This window comes from Corylus avellana, chromosome 3, assembly GCF_965113065.1.
Source record: "Corylus avellana chromosome 3, dhCorAvel1.hap1.2, whole genome shotgun sequence".
NCBI lineage: Eukaryota > Viridiplantae > Streptophyta > Magnoliopsida > Fagales > Betulaceae > Corylus > Corylus avellana.
The window spans coordinates 27369373-27382377 of NC_142492.1; the positions used below are offsets into that span (position 1 = coordinate 27369373).

Here is a 13005-nt window from a genome sequence, read left to right on the forward strand (position 1 = left end):
CTGAAACAAATGAAACATGTGTACGGTAATTAGATTCATAATGGCTATGAGACCTAAACCTGAGAAAATGATATCGTCTACATAAATGAGAATACAAGTACAATCTTTGTGAGAATGGTAAGTGAACAAAAAATAATCGATTAAGTTTGTGGTAATACTGTCACGCCCGGGGGGCTGTTTGAGCCCATAGAGAGACTTGTGAATGCAACGCATGGAGAATTTATCAATCTTGAATTGAAGGTTAATGGATCCAGCAGTAATTATTTGATATTGTTTACGGCAATTTGAAAGTGGGTGCATTCAACTATGGCTCTTTTAAGATTTGATTTGATTTGATTTGATATATATATATATATATATATATATATATATAAGCCAATAGGGAAAATGATTACAAAGTGGATTTTTTCACTCTTGATCCGAATGGAAGAAAGAAAGAATGAGAAATCAGTCGAGAATGCTTCCAAACATTGAGCTAGAAGCGGCTCATTGAGCTAAACAATGTGCACGATAGTATTTGATTATCGATTAATACATATTTATCCTTTTTAGGAATTGTCTATGTCTTGCCCCCATCATGGTTAATACTGAGAGATTCGTAGTCTCTCCTCAATGACTTTGCTTCACTTCCAGCTACCTTCCTACGTGCCCAACTCTTTTAAGTACCTCCTCTGTGCCCTCATCGAATCAGCACAACATGAATACTTGGCAAATTTCCTCAACTCTCTCACCCTTTATCGGCATCCTGTCTATGCCGTTCTACCGGTTCCTTTCCACCGTTAGAACGGTTAGTGTTTCCCAAATCTATTTTTCCTAATTTCCACCTTAACAATTGTTTCCTTCTTTAAGGGGCTCCTAATTCTAGTTTTAGTACAATGGCTGTCTCTTTCCAGAATTTTTTTGTCATATTGTTAATGTATGCTCCTATATCCGTGGAAAGAATGGAATGATGGCTGATATATGGATAAACCAGCTCTTCCTTTTCATAAAATTTATCTCTGTTTCTCTAACAAATCCAAAAGAAAGTACCCCTGGTCCTGCATACTTGAAACCTAGGACCAAGGGCTTTATGGCATCAATTTCAACAAAAATGGGAACAAGAAAAAGAGAAGAGGAGGTGAAGGAAAGGGAGAAAGGAGGAAGATGGGGGAAGAAGAGCTCTACACATCAGGACAGTAGCAGCATTGGAGAGTTGTATTGTATCATTACCAATGTTGGGCGTAGTATTTTCTCTTTGTCCCACTTCAGAACGAGTAGTCGCTCGCTTTGGAATATTACAAGTTTTACTATAATTCCTTTACAAACACGTGTAGTATCATAAAGGTGAAAAGATTAAGTAACAAAATTTGATAAGTAAATTTAATTGTTTAATGCTTAATGTGGTAAATGTCACATTGACTGCTACGTCAGTTTGTAAGGAACTTGCAATAAAACTGTAGTATCCCTAACAATATTCAACCCTATACCTTGATATATTTTGAAGGAATTTACTTGGTTCCATCATTCACAAAATTTGCTAATACATTAAGAATATTTCAATCCACTGAGACATGAGAATGCCTTTTAGAACAAATTTTACATAGATTGCATTGTTGGTACACCATCTTACAATCGTATAGTCCACAAGGCTTATAGCCAGCTTCTCACGGCCTAAGGTAGTAATATTATGATCCCTTGATCCTATTTTATGTTACATATATGCAATACCTTGAACGCTGTATCTCTATATGATTGAACCATCCGCTTTTCTTTACAAACAGGAAGATCATCATCTTTGGTTCCAACAATTTGTTTTGCTGGCCCACTTTCTTGTTCATTTGAGGATATAATATAGAAATCATGATCCATTCAATTCTGGGGATTAACAAAGTTTACTGTTCTCTTTTTCATGTTCCCAATGCTATCCTGTAAAGTGAAGGTAATCATTTCAAACTCCAAATTCAATATATATATATATAAAAAGGGTTCAAAAAGGAAGGCATTTAGAAAGGGGTATGTAATTATTTTATAAATGCCTTTCAGGTACATTCAAGAAAACACCAAATTTTAAGCTGCTGAGATATACCTGTTCAATTCATGAGCAGTATACCCTTCCAATTGAACTCCGACCCCACATGCATAACACCTAAATTCATACCACAAAAATAGCAATAAGCCACACAAAGATATCCATGCCAGAAGGCAGACAGGAAAGAAAGACAAAGATGAAGCAGGAAGCTTTACAAATAATCTTCATATAAGCCTTGGACAACCTCTGGATAAGAAAGGAATATCATAGGCAGATCATCCAGGTGATGCATGAGGACAAGAAGCATCTCATATTTAAGTTCCACCTGGAGGCTACTGTCTAGCTAGAGTGTATCCTATAGAATAGCAAAACACAAAGTCAACCCATTTTAGCAGTAACCTAAAAAAAAAATAAAAAATAAAAAAAAAAAGGAAAAATCTGAAAGGATTCTATGCCTAGACAGAATCCTAATAGCAATTCCTCCTAAAACCTTAATGCCGCAAGCTCTACCCCAGAGGGACTGGGCCAACCCAGCAGACACTGCGACCTCTTCCCTAAAGCCACTCCCTCTGTGAGGGGGTCAGACACTGAAATTGCAACCTCCTCCTAGAGGGGGTAGGTCACAGACGCCACAACCTCCCCACAAAGGGGGTGAGCCATCACCTTTATGACAGTGTGGAGGTCGGTGTCGGTCCAAGCCACTCCCTCTGTGGTGGGTTGGGGGGGGGGGGGACCCACCTCCGTGCGAACCAATCCCTTCATCCCTTTCTTCTTCTTTTTTTTTTTTGGGTTGGGGGGGGGGGGGGGGGGGGGTTTGGCAATCTTTGTTTGGGGTATAATTCTATAAGGGCTCCATTAAAAAAAAAAAAAAAAACTATATGAAATCTGTATAGAATTAAATGGAAGCATCTATTTTGGTAACAATGAAAAGCACAAGGAAAAATAAGATAAAATTGAAACCAAGAGCAATTTAATAATGTTTAATAATGACCTAAAGCACAGGGACTAATGGAGTAACTCTGCCTAAAATTAATTACTCTTATTGCCATCAGCAATAGTTATCATTCTTGGTGCTGTTGTTCTTACATTATATCCAACAAAGAGAATAGGTTCTTATTTAATTCTAACTAAACATGGCCAACTTCAAGTATATTAAAATGAGTTTTGTGAAGAAAAATGAATAAAGTAAAGAACTGAACTTTAAAAGTGATGTGATGATGAGATTTAAGCTATTTAACTTTAGGGCAGTTGTGCATAAAAACAAGACAAAATTGAAACATTATGGAAGCAACCATTAAGCCAGCAAGGTACCTTACACCAAACCCCTGGCTGAAAGGATAATCAATGAGCCGGTTCCATCCCATGGTCTACAAGCAGCTACCTGAAATCCGTTGCAGCAAAGCCTACCTACACCAATCAATTAGGACTGAAGGGTGCAGTCTATGGACTTGTAAATTTAATTGAAATACATCTATTTAAAACAAGATGACTGCAAATAAGATAGATAAAAGACAACATTGATCATGAACAAATGAAGCAACTAACCTCTAAGGTTCCAATATCCTACTTGAATCTGGAAGAGAAGGTTAGCAAGGACTGTCCACAGTCTACAATCAGCTTCACTAAGAGACTAACAAAATCAAATAACATGTGAATAAAGCATATCCAACTGATAATAATCAATGTGTTTGGATAAGCTGAAAGAAAGATTATCGCAATGCAAAGACAAGAATATGTGAAGTACAAATTAAGAACCAAACCTCTTGAATTCCTGATCAGTCTTGATTGGCAATGGTTGAGGGCTGATGCCAGCCATGAATCAATGTAGTATATGTAATTTCATCTAAAGAGAGTCCTCCATCAGACATTTGATTGCATACCTCAAATGCTTTATCTATCTTCCTCTCTTTGCAAAACCCATTTGTCAAGGCATTGTAAGTGACAGCATCAGGGAGAATTCCACTTTCTGCCATCTCATGTAGAAGCTTAATCGCTTCTGTCATATTACCCAATTTACAATACCCATCAATCATAACAGTGTAGGTAATTTTATTAGGGCGTATGTTACATGAAGACATTTCCAGCAAGACACTTTGAACATTATCCATCTGGCCTAGCTTACAATAACCACCAATTAGTGCAGTATAACAAACGACATTCGGCAGCAAACCCTCCTTTCTCATTTCAATGAGAAGGTCTTTTGCATCCTCAACCTTGCCAGTATTGCACAATCCATATATTAGAGAAGAATATGTGTTACAAGTAGGTGGAATGCCCTTGCTTTTCATGTCACCATGAAGCTTAAAGGCTGCTATCATATTCCCATTTCTACAGTATGCTCTGATTAGTGTGTTATAAACAACAGAATTTAGCTCTACTTTCTTAGTAAGCAACTCATTGAATAGTTTTTCACCCTCTTCAATTCTGTTAGCATTACAATATCCATCTATCATCACCCCATATGTATAAACGTTAGGAACCATACCATTTCTCTTGCACTCATCCCAAAGCTCAACAGCATCATTCACTTTACCCATATTACACAACCCATGTATTAGCAAATTGTAAGTATAGGTGTCTGGTTGAATTCCTTGCTTAGTCATCTCTTCCCTCAACTTAAATGCCTCCTCCACTTTTCCCTTTTTGCAACACCCCAAAATGAGTGTGTTGTATGTGATCCTATCCAGTACCAAACCCCTCTCTAGCATCTCCTCAAGTAGCCTAACAGCTTGTTCCATGTTGCCTGCTTCACAAAGTCCATGAATTAGAGCATTTGAGGTCACTATATTGGCTGGAAAACCTTTATTCAATAGCCCAAACCAAAGTTCAACTGCCTCTGAATGCTTTCCATCCTTACAAAGTCTAACAACCAATGTCGTCAGCAACCCATCACTGGGTCGAGAATTTCTTGATAGCATCTCCTTGGTGAATAGTAGTGCAGAATCAAACCTAGACCTAATACATAATCCATGAATGACAGAAGTATAAGCCTCCTGGCTTATAGATAACTGTCTCAATAACATATCCTCTAAAACATACACAGCACCTTCAATATCATTATTATTGCAAAACCCCAGTATAAGAGAATTGAGAGTAACTGAATTAGGAGTTAGCCCCTTGGATACCATATCATCCCTTGTCTTCAGTGCCTGACTAATATTTCTCGTTTTACAATACCCACCAATCAATGTGTTATATACAACCTCATTAGGGACAAACCCCTTGTACGACATTTCCTTCAAAATGCAATTTGCTTCATCAAACTTCTCGAGTCTAATAAAACCATTAATTAGTATACTGAATGTTATAAGACTTGGGTTCACATTGTTCCTTACCATCCTCTCTCTGAACTGCAATGCCTCATCTAATCTCCTGTTTTTGCATAGCCCGTGAATAATATTATTGTATGTAACAACATTTGGAGAAATACCCAACTCTTCCATTTTCAAGAGCAACCCAATGGCATCTTCAACCTTCCCTCCCTTACAAAACGCTTTAATTGCAGTACTAAACATGTAAACATCCAGAGAAACCCCTCGAAACATCACTTCAAACACTTCATAACTCTTCTGAAGTTGATTTGCATTCACCAAAGAACTCAACAAAAAATTGCAAGTCTTCAGAGAGGGAAACAAACCCTTACTCGCAAATAACTGAAACACATCAATAGCAAAACCTAAACCTAGATCCTTAAATTGGGTGCAGCAAACATGTACCAATAAATCCAACGCCTGAACCCCAAGAACCTGCTCAGATGCCAAATTCAAATCTGCCATCACAATGGCAATCTCAATATGCCGGTTCTTGGGGTTGGCATATAAAACTGGCACTTTCCCATCAAGCAAACGGATCAAAAGCAATCTTGCAGAAGACACCATGTTCGATACAATAAGCAAACGAATCAAAAGGCAATAAGATCTCACAGTAAACCGAAACTTGTAAGTGTCAGACGCAAAATAAAAGAAATTCAAAGCGGTTTTGGGGTTCACATTGGATTTAATAGAGAAGAGTATCTGATCAAAGTCGAAAGGAGACAAATGGGGCATGAGTGCTTTACACTTAGAAGAATCTAGAGATGGTTTTGAGAGAATAGAAGATACCCAGTTAAGTAACCTCTGGTTGGAAGGCTGTGGATGGCATTGGAGCTGTAATGGCGGCGGAGGCGGAGGCTGAGGCTGAGGCTGAGAAGGTTGGTCCTGGTGGTGGTGGGCGGTGGGGGTCAGGCAGGTTAAGGGGCGAGTGACGGGGTAGAAGATAGGTGTGAGTTTGGTGAAAGGGAGCCTCCTCAAATCCATTGAATACTGCAAAATATTAAACATGATTGGAATATTAGAAGCTTAAATCGCAGGTAACAGAAAATTCTTGACTAAGTACAAACTAGAGCCATTATTTTCGTTAAAAAATTTATCTTGAACCACATTGATAGGTAAAACTTTTCAGGTTGAAGTAATATCAATTAATTCAACATTGTGATTAAATTCATCTCTCTCTCCTTCTCTCTCTCTCTTAGTATTCATGATTTTCTTTGCAACCAAATGGAGACTTGAGTTTTACAGATTTAAAGCAAGAGAGAAAACCTCAACTCAACTAATGTTAATAGAAGTATCTGGCTCCGACTATATTTTTCTAATCGGTCTCTCAGACCCCAACAGAGAATAAAACATGAGAAGAGCCTTAAGGATAAAAATAAATTTTTTTTAAAAAAAAAAAGTTTATTTTCTGTCAAATTTTCTCGGCAACCAAACAAAACCCACAATATTTACAGTTCCCTGATCCAAGAAATCACCCCGTGAAAAAACCAAGCAGCGCAAAGGCTAAATAAAAATATAAAACAGACGAGAAAAATATCTGAACAATTATAAACATAAAAAAAACAAATAGTAAAGAACAAAAATTAGCGAGACTTACAGAAAGCTAACCCAAGGCGAGGGCAGAGAAATGAGAATCTGGGATTGTGATAAGCGTGGTTGTGGTTTGTGTTTGGACACGCAGTTTAAGAGGGATTAAACGATCGTCATGATAGCCCCGACAGGGATAGGAGCCGCGATTTGTGGAGACGCCAGTGACGCTCTGCCCGTTGCTCGCGCGCTCTTCTCCGCCGTCGATTGCCTCACCAGTCACCCCAATGTAATGTGCCTCCACCCTCTGCATTAGAGTACTTTCTCATCGTGTTTTTTTTTTTTTTTTCTTTTTTTTTTTTAACGTTGAGACTTGAGACCCGTTTTAATGGGATAAATTTGAAACCTAGGCAATGTGTATTATGGGATGTGGGTTTTTTTATTAAAAAAAAAAAATACAAAATACTCATGTAACACTCATAATTCTTTTAACAGTAAAAAAAAAAAAAAAAACCACATCCCATAATGTTTATATTTTTTGATGTTTATATTTTGTTGTTGTTTATTAATGTTTATATTTTGATAAAAAAAAATAAAAAATAAAAAGAGAAGAAAATGTTAACAAATAAAGTATATGCTACTATAATCACGTGTTCACAAATATCGTGTGGGGCAAGTAGTTTTAATTTCTAATACCATGAAAATACTATTTTCGCTCTGCTTAGCCCTATCCCCTCTCTAGGGGTTTTATAGTGATAGGTTCTATAGAACCAGGCAATTCTATTTGGTCAAATACCTAGCAAAAAACTCATATGTTTCTTTCATTATAGTATTTTTTTAATAATTTTTTCAGTACTTCATGACTATAAAATTATAATTATGTATTGTTAGAGAGATAATAGAAAACAAGAAACAAAAAATGCTTCTAAGGTGCGTTACAATGTCGTTTTCCTTAATAAATTATTTGCCTCTAACATAATTGGTATGCAAATGGTTACAACAAATATTTTTCCAGTATACAATGGAGGCCAGAAAACCAAAATTGCTTAGCACAAACAAAACCACACCCAAACAACCTAAAATTTTCTATTGTAGCAAGAGACATAGACTCAGAATTTGAAGTACAAAAGGTGTTTTGATAGAAACAGAAGAAGAGATAATTTCTCAGTGTTGAAAACTGGATTGCAGTTAACTATTTGTGGTGCTAAAATAACAATTATTTATGTTTGTTAACAAATAGTCACCCAATTTCGAAATTAACAGTAATAAACTATTAATCTAATAATAACAAACTACTATTTTAACAGTCATTAAATTTGACCATCAAATCTTAATTATGACAGTTAGATTAAAATATTATTAACGATTATTTGATTACAGCCGTTAGATCATAATTATTAGTAACGATCACTTAATCTCAACCGTTAGATCAAACTTAATTTGATCTTGCAATTGACTTTACTAACGATCCAGTAAACCGTTAGATCTACCTTAGAAGATCATATGATTCAAATCAAACCATTAGATTGAATGATCTTAGGTGTCAAAAAAATGAATAGTCATGACCAAATCGTTCCAAACTACGCAAATCAAGGCGCCACAAATGCTACACACACGCACACGCGAGTGCGTCTGGTGCTTCGCACTATAGTAAAGTATACACGCAAGTGCATACAGATACACTCAATCATTATTTTAAAGTAAGTGCTGGATGTGTGTTTGGTCTTATAAATGCCAACTTAATTCTTTCTTTTTCATGTGAAACTCTCTGTTTTCTAGCCTCTTTCAATACCTTGCATGGTTGCATTTACAACATTCCCACGAATAAAAGTTTAGACACGCTTACTAGTCCTCATCAACCTCATTCTTAGCGACATTTATAAATTACCATAATTTTATAGGTAGAGATGTATGAGTCCATTGCTCAACAAGTATAACCATTATGACCATTTATGTGAGTGTTTGAGCTCTCCTCCTTTTTTATCTTTTGAAAAACTTTTTGAAAAACTTTCTAGCTAGTGTTTACTAAACAACTATTTACACATGTAGGATTTTTCACAAAATAGTATCAAATTGTCATAGTTGTTTACAAAACCACATAGAATAGAAAAGTTTGTACATGGTAATAAAAACCATAAACATTTTCCTTCACATTTTCTTACTACATGCATAACTTTGTACCCCATAATACAAAACAGTAAAACAATTTATATCAATTAATGTAAACCATCATTTAAACATTAATTTGTACATAACATATCATATTATATATGATGCATACTTCATATAAATGCATAGGAAAAAATGTAAATTTAGTCATTGTGGTTTTTTTGATTTGCAATTAATTCCTTGTGGTATCAAAATGAACTCAAAGGTCCTTGAGGTATGCCAAAAAAATAATTTAGTTCTTATAGTAAAATTTTGTTAACTGATTTAACAGATTCTAATAGCGTAAAACGTTAGAGCCAATATAATTGTGATATTTGTCATATTTAAACCAATGTCATATTAAGGGAATGTGTTAAATTAGTAGACGAAATTTGATTGTAGAGACTAAATTATATTTTTGGCATACCTCAGGAACCTTTGAATTCATTTTGATATCACATGGAGTTAATTGTAAATCAGGCAAACCACAAGGATTAATTTTATATTTTTCCCTAAATGCATATACTAACATGTTCATTCATCATCTGTTCACATATTTATAGTTTCCTTTTTTACATAAGATTATCTTTTTTAATGGTTCAATTCACTTATCAGTATTTAATGGCTTAATATAATGCTCATACATAATAGCAAGATATTTTAATCCAGTATATAGGTCGCCCCTTTCGTGACTTGACTACAAAGCTGCAACTCTTTTGATTTTATACTCAATGAGCTGCTTTAGATCCTATTCTCGATATGGTTACTGGCTTTAATACCAAACGATACAAACTTCGGATAGAACCTACCCTTAAAAATTTATTTACAAATATTGCTTAAATCGTGTGAAACACTTAGGATCGTAACAAATAACTCTCATATTACCCATATGTTTAAGAAATGAAAATTTTTTGAAACTTTGAAACTTTAACTTGCAGCTATACCGCTAACCTTAAATTTAGCCAAAATTCCAAGTTTCATTTCTCTTTCTAAATTTTCCTGACAACCAAACAGAGCTCTCGAAAGAGTATGGCAAAACAAACAGGGTGCAAAACGAACGCATGGAGAGGAAAGGACGACAAAGCCTATGACAGACCGACTGGATCATTAATTCAATAAGGGTAAAATAGACATTTTACCGTGCACAAGATAAAGACCTGCGAAAAGACAAAACAACATGCAATGAAACCGTTTATTCCGCTCCAAACAAACTGGATCGGTAAATAATTAAGGACAAAAAAGTCATTTTGAGGTCAAATAAAAACTCAATACTTCTTTTTATATATATATATTTTTTAAAATTTTGTTTTCCGAAGAAAACATTCATTGAAACACATAGCAGCCGCTGTAAATTTCGGTCTCAGACTCTCTCCATCTACGCAGCTGATAGCTTTTGCGAAGCTCTGGTCTCCCGCTCCAGCTACGCCGTCGTTTCAACTTCCGATCATCTTGTACTACTTTATTGCCTTTTTTTGGCCTTTGTTTGCTTCATAGGGCTCGAGTTGTATTTTAGGTTTTCACTTCTGGGGTTAATTTCATTATATATATATATATTTTATGTTTAAATTTTGATCAGCTACTTTTCTTTACTATTTAGATTTTAATTTAGGTTTGTTTGGTTTCCGAGAAAATTTGACTGAATATGAGCTTCTTTTTATTTTTATTTTTATATATACCGTTTATGCTTTGTTCGGGTTTGAGAGACTGAAGAAGACTAACGTCGTCGGACCCAGACAGTTGTATTAGGATCAGTTTAGTTAAGGTTTTCGCTCTCTTGATCTGAATCAGTAAGCTCTTAGTCTCAGTTTGGTTGCAGAGAAAATCATGAATGCTAGGGCATGCATTTAATCAGAATGTTAAAGTAATTGATACAATGCTATTACTTCAACCTGAAATATTTTATGTATCAATGTGGTTCAAGATAAGTATTTTTATAAATAATGCCCAAATTTGTACTTGATCATAAGAATTATGAATATGAAATATTCTAGTCAGTTTTCTCTATTTATGCTCGGTTTGAACTTCTGATTTGATTGGTACGGTTATTATATGCTGTTTATGTTTAATCTTTTGACTTCTTGACGAATCATTTTAAATTCTCAAGCTATTCTTAGAGTGATATAGGTAGTGGAAATGCTTGGTTTTGATTTTAACAGTATGGTATTTACAAGGGACTTTCCTTTTCAGCTTCTGTTGCTGACAAACGATATTGAAAGATGGCTCGTAATGAAGAGAAAGCGCAGTCAATGCTGAACAGATTCATTACGCTCAAAGCCGAGGAAAAAAAGAAGCCAAAAGAGCGTCGTCCCTACCTTGCCTCTGAATGCCGTGACCTTGCGGAGGCTGACAGGTGGCGCCAGCAGATCATGCGCGAGATCGGCCGCAAGGTTGCTGAAATCCAAAACGAAGGCCTTGGCGAGCACCGCCTCCGTGACCTCAATGACGAGATTAACAAACTCATACGGGAAAAATCTCATTGGGAACGACGCATTGTCGAGCTTGGTGGGCCCAATTATGCCAAACATTCTGCTAAAATGACGGACCTAGAAGGAAACATAGTGGATGTTCCTAATCCTAGCGGACGTGGGCCAGGATACCGATACTTTGGGGCAGCGAAGAAGTTGCCGGGAGTGAGGGAGTTGTTTGAGAAACCTCCAGAGTTGCGAAAAAGGAGGACTCGGTATGATATATATAAGAGGATCGACGCGAGTTATTATGGGTATAGGGATGAGGAGGATGGGGTGTTGGAGAAGGTAGAGGGGCCGGCAGAGGAGAGGATGAGAGCGGAGGCAGTGGAGGAGTGGAGGAGAGTGGAGGAGGTGAGGAGGGAGGCAAGGAAGGCAGTGAAGAGTGGGGAGGTGGTGAGTGTGGCGAAGGAGGTGTTGTTTGAAGGAATAGAGGAGGAGGTGGAAGAGGAGGAGAGGAGGAATAGGGAGAAGGTGGAGAAGGAGGAGATGGAGAGGGAGGGGAGGAGGGAATTTGTGGCACACGTGCCATTGCCAGATGAGAAGGAAATAGAGAGGATGGTGTTGGAGAAGAAGAAGATGGAGCTGTTGAGTAAGTATGTAAGTGAGGGGTTGTTAGAGGAGCAAAGTGAGGCTAAGGCTATGCTTAATATTCAGCGCTAGATCTGTTAAGGCTGGATACTGCTTTGATCATCGAGTGGAGGAAGAGTTTTTTGTATACTGACTTTTAAGCTAATAGATGGAACTAGATGCTGTATTTTTTCTTTTAATTAAGATAGATGCTGTATTTTTTTTCTTTTAATTAAGATTTCAATATCGCATCTGTCAACATCTAAACGTTATTGATAATTTATGATGCCAATGCTAATGATGATCCTGGATTACTTGTACATTTAAGGGTTTGCAAATAGGATTTATTATTATAATTTTTATTTCTTGCTTAAGGGTTTTTGGTCAGTATCTGTTCATGCTTGGTGTAAGATCCTATTGACCCTAATATGGATACAGTCGTGAAAGTTTTCCCTTTCTAGCTGTAATGCAGCTTTAATTATATTGCTTTCTTTTATGACCCTTCCTAGTTGTGAAAGTTTGAGTGCTTCATGGGGGTGTCGGGTTTGGGGGCTTTTAGTTTTTGTGGGCTTCGGGTTGGTGTGCTTGTTGGGTTTTTTGGGTTTTTGGTGAGTGATTCTTGTGTATACTTCCTGTGTACGTAGAAGCGCCTTTCGCTTTTTAATAAAACTTTTATTACTTATCAAAAAATTATATTGCTTTCTTTTATGATGATCTAGAAAAACTAAATCTCTTCATCAGAAAAGATTTGAATGAAAATATTTCAGAATTATATGTGCAGTTGTACCCTTGTTTCTGCAATAATGTTCTGAAAGTTGTGTAATGGTGACTACTTTATTACTTGTTGAGTTGATCAACATTATGGCTTGTGTTATTTAGGCAAAATTGATGCTCCAATTTAAACAAGGGATGCATGGGCATGATGTTAGGGTAGTGATAAATTTCTGCTTGTTGAGTTGATCAACGTTATGTCTTA

General features: G+C 36.4%; 2 protein-coding genes across 6 annotated transcripts; one reads left to right on the forward strand and one right to left on the reverse strand.

The window, feature by feature from the left end:
• Positions 1 to 1473: 1473 nt before the first annotated feature.
• Positions 1474 to 7179, reverse strand: LOC132175663 (Tetratricopeptide repeat (TPR)-like superfamily protein). 5 transcript variants are annotated; one of them, XM_059587680.2, is made up of 7 exons: positions 6917 to 7179; positions 3769 to 6309; positions 3554 to 3625; positions 3320 to 3415; positions 2224 to 2363; positions 2066 to 2125; positions 1474 to 1905 (listed from the first exon to the last, which is right to left on the reverse strand). In XM_059587680.2, the coding sequence occupies exon 2, from the start codon at positions 6301 to 6303 to the stop codon at positions 3784 to 3786; it is 2520 nt and encodes an 839-aa protein (XP_059443663.2). In that variant the 5' UTR covers positions 6304 to 6309; positions 6917 to 7179; the 3' UTR covers positions 1474 to 1905; positions 2066 to 2125; positions 2224 to 2363; positions 3320 to 3415; positions 3554 to 3625; positions 3769 to 3783. The 5 variants fall into 5 exon arrangements, with proteins under 5 accessions (XP_059443663.2, XP_059443661.2, XP_059443664.2 ...); XM_059587678.2 differs by having other exon boundaries at positions 3554 to 3630; XM_059587681.2 differs by having other exon boundaries at positions 2253 to 2363; positions 3554 to 3638.
• A 3142-nt stretch (positions 7180 to 10321) lies between these two features.
• Positions 10322 to 12351, forward strand: LOC132175576 (pre-mRNA-splicing factor ISY1-like protein). The gene is made up of 2 exons (XM_088514177.1): positions 10322 to 10445; positions 11182 to 12351. Exon 2 carries the CDS (start codon positions 11211 to 11213, stop codon positions 12120 to 12122), a length of 912 nt encoding a protein of 303 aa, XP_088370303.1. The 5' UTR covers positions 10322 to 10445; positions 11182 to 11210; the 3' UTR covers positions 12123 to 12351.
• Positions 12352 to 13005: the final 654 nt, after the last annotated feature.

What these genes read in the sequence shown, in the direction of transcription:
- LOC132175576 (XM_088514177.1), top strand. Translation starts at nt 11,211, where the DNA reads ATGGCTCGTAATGAAGAGAAAGCGCAGTCAATGCTGAACAGATTCATT.
- LOC132175663 (XM_059587680.2), bottom strand. Translation starts at nt 6,303, where the DNA reads ATGGATTTGAGGAGGCTCCCTTTCACCAAACTCACACCTATCTTCTAC.